The sequence below is a fragment of the Lampetra fluviatilis genome, chromosome 23 (assembly GCF_964198595.1).
Source record: "Lampetra fluviatilis chromosome 23, kcLamFluv1.1, whole genome shotgun sequence".
Lineage (NCBI taxonomy): Eukaryota > Metazoa > Chordata > Hyperoartia > Petromyzontiformes > Petromyzontidae > Lampetra > Lampetra fluviatilis.
The window spans coordinates 901,347-914,625 of NC_136297.1; the positions used below are offsets into that span (position 1 = coordinate 901,347).

General features: G+C 55.7%; 1 protein-coding gene across 1 annotated transcript; it reads left to right on the forward strand.

Annotated features, from left to right (window-relative positions):
- Positions 1 to 5,252: 5,252 nt before the first annotated feature.
- TMEM14C (transmembrane protein 14C) lies at positions 5,253 to 13,279 on the forward strand. Its single transcript, XM_078866815.1, has 5 exons — positions 5,253 to 5,365; positions 8,815 to 8,891; positions 9,678 to 9,779; positions 10,907 to 10,994; positions 12,776 to 13,279. Exons 1-5 carry the CDS (start codon positions 5,268 to 5,270, stop codon positions 12,831 to 12,833), a joined length of 423 nt encoding a protein of 140 aa, XP_078722941.1. The 5' UTR covers positions 5,253 to 5,267; the 3' UTR covers positions 12,834 to 13,279.

Below are 13,279 nucleotides of genomic sequence, written 5' to 3' on the forward strand. Positions count from 1 at the left end.
GCCCAGTAGCGTCCTTCACCAGCCTCCTCCACAGAGGCCGATCTTGACACCGCTGGTACCAGTCATCGGCAAGTCCACTCAGCTCCACATCCTCCTGTACCACATAACTCCATCTCTTCTCTAGCACATGCCGCGCCCGTTTAGTCCCTTTTATCCGGCCGAACAAAAGCTGTTTAGGCATGCAGTGGCTGGGCATGCGGGCTACATGGCCCAGCCAACACAGCCTTGCATGCCGGAGGAGCTCACTGATGGGACTTTGTCCAGATCTTTCAAGGATTTGTGAGCTCCTCACACAATCCAGCCTGGTTAAACCCAGGATGGATCGTAGGCACAAATGCTCAGGCAGGTGCTTAGTTTTGGTGGGACTGATGGTAAGGCCTCACCTCTTAGTGGCAAGTTCCAGGTTCAGCAGCAGCGCCTCCAACTCCTCCTCTGAGTGAACAGCAATAACCAGATCATCGGCATACATAACATGTTTGAGAAATAGGGATCCATCTCTTGACTGCACCCGGGCATCGATCAGCCTCCCATTGTATATGTACCGGATGGAGTTCCTCCAGTACAGCTATTGAAGGCTTCACAAACTAAGTGGTCAAAATAGATGTTAAATAATGTGGGAGCAAGAGGACATCGCTGTCGCACCCCAAGGTGTACAGGGAATGGCTCTGACTCCCGGCCACGTAGTTTTACCCGGGCCCACTCACCATCATTAAGATCCTTAATTATCATGAGCAGAGGGTCAGGGACTTCGAAAGCACAAAGAACAACCCAGAGCCCATGCCTGCGGATGGTATCATAGGCCTTGACCAGGTCAATAAAGCAGAGTTGTAGGTCTTGTTGGAATTCCCTACACCTCTGCTGTAGCAGATGGACAGAATATATGGCATCTGTGCAGGACCGCCCTTTCCTGAAACCGCATTGGGGCTCTGCAAGCCTCTCCTCAGCGTGCCTAGCAAGGCTATGTTGAATAATCCTTGCCAGGACCTTTCCCGGCACACTGAGGAGTGAGATACCCCTGTAGTGGTTACAGTCTGTGCGGTCCCCCTTCTTAAAGACGGGGACCACCAGGGCATCCTGCTAATCCTGCGAAACCCATCCAGTGGTCCAGACTGTTGTTATGATGTCATGTAGGGCAGTCTGTGCATAAACGCCACCCTCCCTCAGCATTTCGCTTGGGAGATCATCTCTGCCCGGTGCCTTTCCTGGTCTCAGACTCTGGATCGCCTTCAGTACTTGCTCAACAGATGGCTCCTCAGCCAGCCACTCACAGGGGGTGACTTTTTCTTCCAATATTTGAGGCACCACAGCCTCGGCAGGGTCATTGCCACTTTGTCCCACGTTGTTTTCGTGGCTGAGGGATTTACCCTCCCCCAGGACCTCACATAAATGCTCAGCAAATCTGCAAACCTGTCCCTGGGGGTCGGAGATTGGATCACCGTTCTTTCTCCTAATGATGGTAATAGGTGTGGTGCTGCAGGTTATTTTTTTGATGGAATTAAAGGGCGATTTGTGATCGCGTTCCAGTGAGGCAGACTCCATCTCCTCAGCAACCCGCTACCACAACCCATCCTTGCAGCGCCTCACGGTTCTCCGAACCTCTGACCGAAGGCTGCGGTAAGCCTCCTCATTTTCTGACGTGGGACGCTGTAGACGATTAGAGTGGGCCTCTCGCTTTTTCTCAGCCAGCCTGAACACCTCCTCTGTCAGCCAGGGTCTCTGGGGAGGTCTGGACCGTGTACCCAAAGCAGCCATTTCATTTGGATGAGCCACAGTCCTAAACCTCGCCCATTTCCCCTCAACATCAGGAGGGGTGGGGGACGATGCCAACCCCAGCCGCAAGCGATGATGAAATTCTCACTTGCAACTTTCATCTGCTAGCTGAGACCATGCCACTAAGGGTTTGAATGGGGTCCTGGGTGTACACCCACCACCGGAGTGGAAGAATGGCAGGTGCATCTTACAGATGACAAGTCGATGGTCAGTGGGCAGATCAGCTCCACGGTAGGTCCTGGTGTCAAGGACATGGGCCCGCACCCGCTGTTCCATCATTATGTAGTCCAGCAGATGTTCTTGCTTAGACCCGGCATGCATCCATGATGGATGCGCTGATTGCGGAACAGCGTGTTGGTAATTACAAGCCCATGAGCTGCACAATAATCTAGCAGCCTCCTGCTGTTGTTATTGAGCTGATCTGGCCCATGCCTTCCAATTACTCCAGACCAGGTGCCAGCATCATGACCAACTCGGGCATTGAAGTCACCCAACAAGATGACTCTATCCCGAGGGGCCACTTTAGCTCGCACCTGTGACAGGAGGTCATAGAAGGCATCCGACTCATCGGCCTCGCCTCTGGTTGATGGGAAGGCGAGCCCAAAGTAGCCTGGGGCTTACAACTTCCCACACCTCACCGCCACGCTCCCGTGCCCCCTTCATTCTTTCATTCAGAAGAAGAGCCACACCCTGTTGTTTGGCAGTCTCCTGCCCCGAGTAGAGGACTGTCCACCCCTCATGGTGGCAGGAGCTAAAGCCGGTCCACCGGACCTTCTGAATACCACAGAGATCCAGGCGGAACCGGTCCAGCTCCTGACAGAGGAGTGGCAGCCTCTCATCCACAGTGAGCGTTCGAACATTCCACGTGACCACACGTAGTGGTTTTTTGCTGTTTCTGGAGGAGCCCCGAGGGTAATGATTCAGTCTCCTAGCTCCGCCAAATGGGGTTTGGCTAAGAGACGTCATAGATGCCTGTCCCCCCGGGGTCTCCAGCACAAGCTTATTTATTAAATTTTGTCGTCGTGGTTTAGTGGCAATTAATTAAAGGTGGAGCGGTTACCAGCCCCTCGCACCCGTCCAGAGCCCCCATTTGGCCGCTGTGGTGGTTAGAAATGCCATGAGGGGAAAGGCCAATCGGAATTGTCCCTTCCCCCACAGCACTGTCTATGGCAGCGTTGTCCATCCGGCACCATGACTTAGGGGGTTGTTTTGCCGGAACGCATCTGCTACAATACACTACAATACTATACACTACACTATACCATACCTGTCAACCCCTTATCAGGGCTAAACCCCGTGGGTTGTGACATCGATGCCGATCTGTCGCGGAGCTGGAACTGTGGAACGTGAGACTGACGAGGCGGGGGTCCTAAAATAAAACCGCCGAAGACTCCTGACGGGAACAAATCAATGATTTATTTCGTCATCGATCATGACGGAAACCTGCAAGCACTGCATCGAGTGCGGTATGCGATGACTGCGCTTAACAAAGTACGATCATCACGATTGTTTAACTTATTGCGCAAAAGTAACTGTCACATTTTTGGTTAACGCCACCACGGCGCCTGTGCCAGGCCAGGTGCACTTTGAGACTATCACGTGACACGTCGAAGGCTCGCTCGCTGGCACGAGGTCACGGGATAGACCCAGGTGCTATGGGTTGATTTCTGTGCCAGGCTAGGTGCAGGAGGTCACCGGACAGACCCTAAAGGTGCTATGGGTTGACTGCTGTGCCAGGCTAGGTGTATAAAGAGGTCACGGGACAGACCCAGGTGTTATGGGTTAATTTCTGTGCCAGGCTAGGTGCAGGAAGTCAGACAGACCCTACAGGTGCTATTGGTTGACTGCTGTGCCAGGCTAGGTGTAGAAAGAGGCGGTCACGGGACAGACCCAGGTGGTGCCATTGGTTGACTGCTGTGCCAGGCTAGGTTCAGGAGGTCACCGGACAGACCCTGCAGGTGCTATGGGTTGACTGCTGTGCCAGGCTCGGTGCAGGAGGTCACCGGATAGACCCAGGTGCTATGGGTTGACTGCTGTGCCAGGCTAGATGCAGGTCACGGGACAGACCCTACAGGAGCTATGGGTTGACTGCTGTGCCAGGCTAGGTGCAGGAGGTTACGGGACAGACCCAGGTGTTATGGGTTGACTGCTGTGCCAGGCTAGGTGCAGGAGGTCACGGGACAGACCCTATAGGTGCTATGGGTTGGCTGCTGTGCCAGGCTAGGTGCAGGTCACGGGACAGACCCAGGTGTTATGGGTTGACTGCTGTGCCAGGCTAGGTGCAGGAGGTCACGGGACAGACCCAGGTGCCATAGGTTGACTGCTGTGCCAGGCTAGGTGCAGGAGGTCACGGGACAGACCCAGGTGCCATGTGTTGACCGATTGACTGAGATGGCAGATGCAGCAGCTGTGCCCCCCACTGCGCCAACTCGCTGTGTTTTGACTGAAGCGACCAACGAGACGGCCAATCGATTATCGACTCTGCAATCGAAAACGCCGTCGAATCGAAGTGTCACTTTCCACTGAGCTATTTGAAACCGATTCCCCTAGCAACGCAGAAGGAACTGGGTTTCCATAGCAACGCTATAGGAACCGGGGCCCTGTAGCGACGCAACAGGAACCGGGTTTACATAGCAACGCAATAGGAACCGGGGCCCTGTAGCAACGCAATAGGAATCGGGTTTGCATAGCAACGCAATAGGAACTTTGTTTGCATAGCAACGCAATAAGAAACGGATTAACGTAGCAACGCAATAGGAACCGGGGTCCTGTAGCAACGCAATAGGAACGGAGTTTCCGTAGCAACGCAATAAGAACGGGGTTTCCGTAGCAACGCAATAGGAACGGGGTTTCTGTAGCAACGCAATAGGAACGAGGTTTCCGTAGCAACGCAATAGGAACGGGGTTTCCGTAACAACGCAATAGGAACGGGGTTTCCGTAGCAAGGCAATAGGAACGGGGTTTCCGTAGCAAGGCAATAGGAACGGAGTTTCCGTAGCAAGGCAATAGGAACGGGGTTTCCGTAGCAAGGCAATAGGAACGGGGTTTCCGTAGCAAGGCAATAGGAACGGGGTTTCCGTAGCAAGGCAATAGGAACGGGGTTTCCGTAGCAAGGCAATAGGAACGGAGTTTGCGTAGCAAGGCAATAGGAACGGAGTTTGCGTAGCAAGGCAATAGGAACGGAGTTTGCGTAGCAAGGCAATAGGAACGGAGTTTCCGTAGCAAGGCAATAGGAACGGGGTTTCCGTAGCAAGGCAATAGGAACGGGGTTTCCGTAGCAAGGCAATAGGAACGGGGTTTCCGTAGCAAGGCAATAGGAACGGGGTTTCCGTAGCAAGGCAATAGGAACGGAGTTTGCGTAGCAAGGCAATAGGAACGGGGTTTCCGTAGCAAGGCAATAGGAACGGAGTTTGCGTAGCAAGGCAATAGGAACGGAGTTTGCGTAGCAACGCAATAGAAACCGGTTTTCCTGGAGCAACGGGGATTCGATTCCCGCGATGTCGCAACGAGGATCCGGATCCCGTTGTGACACCCTGGACCCGGTTCCATCTTCACCGTCCCAGCCACTCGGCCGCGCTCTCCGCCCGCCCGCAAGGTGAGGGACGCCGCTCTCCCCTCCCTCTCCTCTCTCTCCTCTCCTTCTCCTCTCTCTCGATCTGTCGACGTCTACTGAACACCGTCTTGCTTCCACGACGCTCCGTGGCGGCGCACGAGGAGGCTGGGCCCCAGCAGGACGGAGCCCCGGTGGAGGCGAGCGGGCCTTGCGCGCCTCTCTCTCTCGAACCGCCTCCTCGCCACCTCGCTCTGGATGGCGCAGGGTCACACGGCCGTGCAGCTTGGAAACATACAGCTTGACATGCAGCTTGGCATACAGCTTGACATGCAGCTTAGAAACATACAGCTTGACATGCAGCTTGGCATACAGCTTGACATGCAGCTTAGAAACATACAGCTTGGGATACAGCTTGGCATACAGCTTGGCATGCAGCTTGGCATGCAGCTTAGAAACATACAGCTTGGGATACAGCTTAGAAACATGCAGCTTGACATGCAGCTTGGGATACAGCTTGGCATGCAGCTTGGGATAGAGCTCGGAGATGCCACGCACAGCCGCAGCCTCCGCGATGTTTCTGATGACGAAGTTTGTGATCGCCGTCGTCCCCTGGGGGGGGCACGCGGCGCGCGCAAATCGTGCAGCGCGCCGGCCGCGCGTGGCCACGGCCCCTTCTTCCTCACACGCACGTGGTGACCTCTGCTTAGTCACGTCTCTCACTCTCACCTCTAATACTATCTCATGTCTCTCTCACACTCGCTCCTCTCACTATTTCTCTCACTCTCTCTCACTCTCTCGGGCTCTCTCTCCTCTCGTTCTCTCTCTCCCTTGGAACACAAGAACCGACGTTCGCCACCGAGTGAGCGGTGACGTCGCCGCCACGGCGCTCGTGCCAGGCTAGGTGCACTTCTGAGGCCGTCACTTGAGAGCGTCGTCGTCTGAAGGCTCGCTGCCCGCAGGAGGTCACGGGATAGACCCATCAGGTGCCGTCGGTGATTACTGCTGTGCCAGGCTAGGTGCAGGAGGAGGTCACGAGACAGACCCAGGTGTTATGGGTTGACTGCTGTGCCGTGAAGTCGTGCACCTAGCCTGGCACAGCGTCAACCGAGAGCATCTGAGTCTGTCCCGTGACCTGCCAGCAGCGTCCCTTCCACGCTTGACGTGACCGTGTCAAGGTGCACCTAGCCTGGCACAAGCGCCCTGGCGACGTCACCGCCGCTGACGTTAGCCGTGGCCGGGACTCGTGCCCAGTGCGCCAACCACCGCTCCACCATTCACGTGCAGGGGCGCCGTGGTGGCGAGGAGATGTTGACTACCTCGCCTGGTGTACAGGAGGGCGTGGGTTCGACCCTGACGATGCCTGTTGCTGTATATTTGGGGTTTGCGTGTCTCTCCCCGGCTCCTCCGGGGTTCCCCCTCACGTCCCGCGTTTCGAGTGTTTGGCTGCTGCTCGACATTTCCGCACGATGATGATGATGGTAGCCCACCTCGTTGGGCTATCATTTGTGGGGACCAGGTCGCATCTCGAATAGAGCTACGTAGCTCGGTTGGCCTTACCCTGGTAGTAGAAGAATAAATATTTGTTTAGCTTCGTAGTAAATTGCTCGCTCACGCCGCTGCTGACAACGGTGGTTAGGGGCTCGTGTGAGCCCCTCCCTCCTGCAGGCGGTATTTGTTCGTCTTGGACGAGGTGGGTGTACCCACTATTTACCCCACCACAAGCGCGCTTAGGGGCCATCCATTTAGTACGTACGCATGGAAGGGGGGGGGGTAACCCAAATGCGTAGCTTGTGTATGGGGGTCTACTGACAATATGCGCATAGGAAACGGCGGGGGGAGGGGAGGTGGAGCCTCGATAACAATTTGTAGACATTGGCCTTCAAATGAGCCACAGTTCAGTGTCTCCAGCTGTCACACAAGTCCCGCCGGGAGCGGTGGGACTGTGGGAGAGGTGCCACTTCGTGTGCCACCACCGTGCCCCCCTGACTGCAGCTATCACGCAGTTCAGCAACATCAGTGGCCAAGTTACGCAACTTAATTGTTTAATGCAGCCGGCGGTGGAATATCCGTTTGCTTAAACACGTTAATATTATTGATCCTTGATCGTTTATGCGTGGATTCAATATCGGCCGTTCTATAGGATTCGGGGGGGGGGGGTGCGTCAAACTGTACGTACGCAGGTGGGGGGGGGGGGGGTAAAAAGTCCACGTGCGTACAGGGAAGGGCGGTGGGGTCTACTAAATGGATGGCCCCTAATCGGAGGTGAGTGGGTGGGTGAGTGGATGGGTGAGCGTGTATGTATGTTGAACTTCTTCGCACCATACCTGGCCAACCGTGCTAATCGGAGGGTGCGTCACTGACCCACACGCTAAGCACAACAGCAGAGCATTTGGCACCCACTGGCAGGCAAAGCAATCGCCACTTGATCCCATGTCCCGCAAGTTTCCAAGGGGAGATGATAATAATTTAATGCATTTGGCATCTACACAATTCTCATAGCACAAGGCTGGCACGATGGCAGGTGCTGCTGTTGCTGTGTTTGACAGACTCAGCCTGGTCTCATAGTAGGGGGCTGCTGCTGCTGTGTTTGACAGACACAGCCTGGTCTCATAGTAGGGGGGCTGCTGCTGCTGCTGTGTGTTTGACAGACACAGCCTGGTCTCATAGTAGGGATGTTGCTGTTGCTGCTGCTGTGTTTGACAGGCACAGCCTGGTCTCATAGTAGGGGGGCTGCTGCTGCTGCTGTGTTTGACAGACTCAGCCTGGTCTCATAGTAGGGGGGCTGCTGCTGCTGCTGTGTTTGACAGACTCAGCCTGGTCTCATAGTAGGGGGGCTGCTGCTGCTGCTGTGTTTGACAGACTCAGCCTGGTCTCATAGTAGGGGGACTGCTGCTACTGTGCGTAATCCAAATCGCTCAATGTGCAGGTCATTCATTTTTTTTTACTTTGCTATAATTTGGGACCGCGACGCCGAGGACACAACAGCCCAATCGAATTCATACGTGGGATTGTTAACGTCCCTGGAAAGACAAAGGTCCCCCGTGTAGCCTTAACAGACTGTTGGGGCAAGCGCTGTTAGCAAGTAGCACCTACGAAGGCTGGAATAAGGGGGTGGGTGGCCAGCCTCTGTCTCCCCAGCGGCGATGTTTACAACACCGCACCTAGGGGAGGTCCAGGACTGGTTCGGATAACAGCCACCGGTGTTGGCCGTGAGCGGGAATGGAACCCGGGTCGCCGGGGTCCGTAGCACAGCGCAGCGCTCCACCCGATTATCCTGCTCACCTTAACGACAGGAGAAGCACGTTAACGCACCGCAGTGATAACCAGGGCGGCCCACTGGATTCGAGCCACGAACCTCACGCGGCGTAACCCCCCAGGTCGCCCTCGTGCAGGAGGCAACGCCGCCACCTCTCTCTGTGTCCCCGGCCGCGTTTATTTCACCTCGTCGTGGTTAACAAACTGGACCGCCCCGCCCGCCCGCCCGCGTGCAGGATGCCCGTGGACTGGATCGGTTACGGCTACGCCGCCCTCGTCGCCTCGGGAGGCGTCATCGGCTACGTCAAAGCAGGTACGCCGCGGCGCCGTCTCGGCCTCGTCCGCGCGGGGCCTCGTCCGCCTGGGGCCCCTCGTCCGCGCGGGGCATCCACCACTCACACCACACCACCCCTCATTCACACCACACCACCCCCCACTCACACCACACCACCCCTCACTCACACAACACCACCCCTCACTCACACCACACCACCCCCCACTCACACCATCCCCCACTCACACCACACCTCACTCACACCACACCACCCCTCACTGGTATGCTGATTGGCCACGTGTAATATATCGGTGTAATTGTGACAACAGCGCTTGCTCCCATATGTATGTTGAACTTTGTAGTCTGCATGTCTCTCTCCCCGTGGTCGCGTAGATTTTTTTTCCAGGTCCTCCGGGTTTTCCCTCCACATTTAGAAACATTTTGATGATTTTTCTACTATAAATGTCCACAATAAGCCACTCTGTTGAGCTACCATTTGTAGTAATTTTATATCTCAGTGGGCTTTGCCTGGTAGGATGGGGATGGTTTCGTGTTGTATTTGTATGCGTTTGGGTGATTCGTTTACCTTCATTGTACTTTGCACTCCGATCGTGTTTTTGTACTGTTTGTTGTAATGTTCTTACCCATTCCCCTACTGGACATCTGTGGAAAAAAAGAGCTTCATAGCTCATCAGATTCCTCTAGTAATAAATAAATATTCTCATTTTGATAATCGGTGCTACTCGCTTACAGCACTTGCCCTAATGGTTTGTTGGTGGCTATGCTGGGAGGGTGGTGTGGGATCTTTGCCTTTTGCCTTTGCAGGCAGCGTCCCCTCCCTGGCGGCCGGCCTGCTCTTCGGGGGCCTGGCCGGGTTCGGGGCCTACCAGACCTCCAACGACCCCAAGAACGTGTGGGCCGCACTCGGTGAGTAGCGCTGGGGCCGCCGGCGCCGATGGTAACACCTGGGGCCTCGCACCAACGAAGGCCTGGGTTCGAGCACCCATTGGGTTTGTGTGCTCTCCCCGCTTGTTCTACCTGGAGGTCTCCCACACAAAGCCTTTTGGGGTTTTTGCTGGAGCGGAGATGGCGATGTGTAGTGGGGAGCAGGCAAGTGCCGTCGCGAGCTGGAATAACATTCTGAGCGAGTTGAGCGACGGAAAGTTTTCCAACGGCCGTGGTCGGGATCTTGTATACCTCGTCTGGTATACAGGAGGTTGCGGGTTCGATCCCGACCCTGACACCTGCTGTATATTTGGAGTTTGTGTGTCTCTCATCATGATCACGGTGGTGAGATGTTAACTACCTCGCCTGATATGCAGGAGGTCGTAGGTTCGATCCCGTCCCCGACGCCTGCTGCTGTATATTTGGAGTTTGCGTGTCTCTCGCTCTCATCATCATCACGGTGGCTATGAGATGTTAACTACTTCGCCCGGTATACAGGAGGTCTTGGCTTTGATCCCGACCCTGACGATGCTTGCTGGATATTTGGAGTTTGCGTGTCTCTCTCCCCGTGGTCGTGTGGATTTTGCTCCAGGTCCTCTGGTTTTTCCCTCCACATTTAGAATCAACATCACGCGTTTAAAGTCATTTGGCGACTGCTATATATTCCTACGTGATAAGCCACTTGGTTGAGCTATCATTTTAGTTTTACAAGTAACTTTTATCCATCCCAACGGCAATTTAGTCCAATAAAATGAGTTACTTTTGAAGACGGGAACAGTTGACTTAGTAATTGTTGTAGATGCCTAAACGCATGTTTAGAAACGTGCGGTTAGAGTATTTGGCTGCTTTGAATTTCCCCGTGATGATAAGCCACCGCTTAGTTGAGCTACCGTTGGTGAGAGTCAGGGTCGCTGCTGCAAAAGAGCTCCGTCGCAGCTCAGTGGTGGGGCACTTACCTGGTAACATCAAAAATAGTTCAGGATAGTCCCGACTGTGTGCCGGGTGTCCCACGTGTGCCGGGTGTGTGACGAGTGTGTGACGAGTGTGCCCCTGAGCTGCCCCTTTGCTGCCCCTCATGCTCCCCCTCATGCTCCCCCTGTGTTTCTCAGCGGCCTCCGGGTTGCTGACGGGGGTGATGGGAATGAGATTCTACAACTCGGGGAAGCTCATCCCGGCAGGGATCATAGCCGGCGCGAGGTGAGATCCCTCACCCCCAAAGACAAAGATCCCCCGGGTAGCCTCAACAGACTGTTGGGACAAGTGCTGTTTGCGAGTAGCAGCACCTACGAAGGCCGGCACGGCACATGAGGGGGTGGGTGGCAAGCACCACGCCCGGCCGCATTTGTCTCCTCAGTGGCGATATTTACACGCCGCACCAGGTACTCATTTGAAGCTAAATCGACCTAGGGGAGGCCCAGGTCCGGTTCAGATAATTAATCGTCACTGGTGTCAGCCTTAAGCGGGAATTGAATCCGGTTTGCTGGGTTTGTCGCGCAGCGCGCTAACCGCTGCAGCACTGCTCTCCCCCCCCCAACACACACGCATGTGTGGTGCGTGTAATGTTATATCACACCGCGTTGGTGTGTGTGTGGTCTCGTGGGGAGCGGTGGTGCAGCGGTTAGCACGCTGCGCGTCGAACCCGGCGACCCAAGTTCGATTCTGGCCAACACCAGCGACGAATATCTAAACCGGTCCAGGGCCTCCCTTAAGTCGACTCAGCCTCGAATGAGTACCTGGTGCGGTGTGTAAAATATCGCAACTGGGGAGACAAAGGCGGTCGGGCGTGGCGCTAGCCACCCACCCCCTCGTGCGCCGTGCCGGCCTTCATAGCTGCTGCTCGCTAACAGCGCTCGCCCCAACAGCCTGTTCAGGCTACACGGGGGGATCTTTGTGTCGTGCCGTGTCGTGCCGTGCGCTGCGGTAGGCGACACGCGTTGCGGTTTGTTACGCGGCGCGTTGCCGCACATCTCGTGCGGCGTGTGGGGGCGTCGTGGGGTCTTGCGTAACGTCGCTGCGTGCTGTGCGGTGGCGCCCGACGTTGACCCTCGTGTTGCGGGCGTGCCTGGTTTGATACCACTGCTCCAGGTAGTCATTTGAGGCTGAGTCGACCTAGGGGAGGCCCGGGACCGGTTCAGATTGTATCGTCATTGGCGGTGGCCATGAGTGCAAATCGTACCCCGTAGTGTAGCACAGCGCTATAACCGCTGTGCCACCGCTCCCCATATACTGCCTGCACACCAAGATCCCCCATGTCGCTTGTTGGGAGCAAGTGCTGTCAGAGTGCACCTGTGAAGGCACACGAGGCGGTGGGTGGCCAGCACCACGCCCGGCCGCCTGCGTCTCCCCAGGAACGATGTTTACACACCGCACCAGGTACTCGTTTGAGGCCGAGTCTTTGAGTCCACCTCACACACTCACACATGCACTTACACACACGCACACACGCACGCACGCACGCACGTACACACGTGCGTGAAATATTGTAGCCCGCGGTGGTGCAGCGTTTGGCGCTAAGCTGCACTACGAACCCAGCGATTCCTGTTTCGATTCCCGCTCACGGCCAACATCGGTGATGATTATCCTGGGCCCTCCCGTAGGTCGAATTAGGCTTAAATGAATAGCTGATGCGGGGCGTGTGTGCTGGCCACACACGCCGTGCGCACTGCGTCGTTCTTCACAAGTGCTCGCTGACAGCAATTGCCCCAACGGTTTGTTGGGGCTATGGCTATCCGGGGGGGATCTTTTGTTTGTGCAAGTTGGCGATGGGGCAATGCTCACCGTCGGTTGGTTGGCTGCAGACTTGCTCCAATGCCTGCAGCGTGGTGGTCATGGGGGGGCAAGGGTAGTGGTGGGTGGGGTGGGCGTGGCACCCTCTGTGCGTGTGTCACATGACACACTGTTGTGTTGTTGTTGTTGCTGCTGCGGTGTTCTCATTGTTGTTGTCGTGGTGGTGTTTGTTGCCGTTGTGCTCCGTGAAGCTTGATGATGGTCGGCCGGCTTGGAATGAAGATGCTCGCCAAGCCTCACGAGCCGTGACGCGGAGAGAGAGGGGGGGGGGGGCGGCGAGGTTACCGAGAGGACGAGGAGGCGGGAAGAGGGCCCCCGGCAGCAAACCCCTCTCTGTAAAATCCACTCGGACTGTGGGGCGATGACCTTGCGATTTGACGGTGGTTGCCACTTCTGGCACAATTCCCCCTGACCTGCAGCTCCGGCTGCCTTAAAATCGAGCTATTTAAACGCTTCACGTGACACCGTTTCGCTCGATCGGCGATTGCGACCCCGCAAACCGTGACCCGCTCACTCGCTCGCTACGACAGTTGTCGCCATTTATCAAAACCAAAGGAACGTCCCCCCCACCGCGTTGTGTTGCTCGTTATGTTGCTGCTGGGTGCCCGCGTGCCACCGTCACCGCCGTGTGTGTGTTTGTGCGAGATCTCAGCCGTGTACCGCACGCAGATTTACAAATAAAAAAATAAATCACA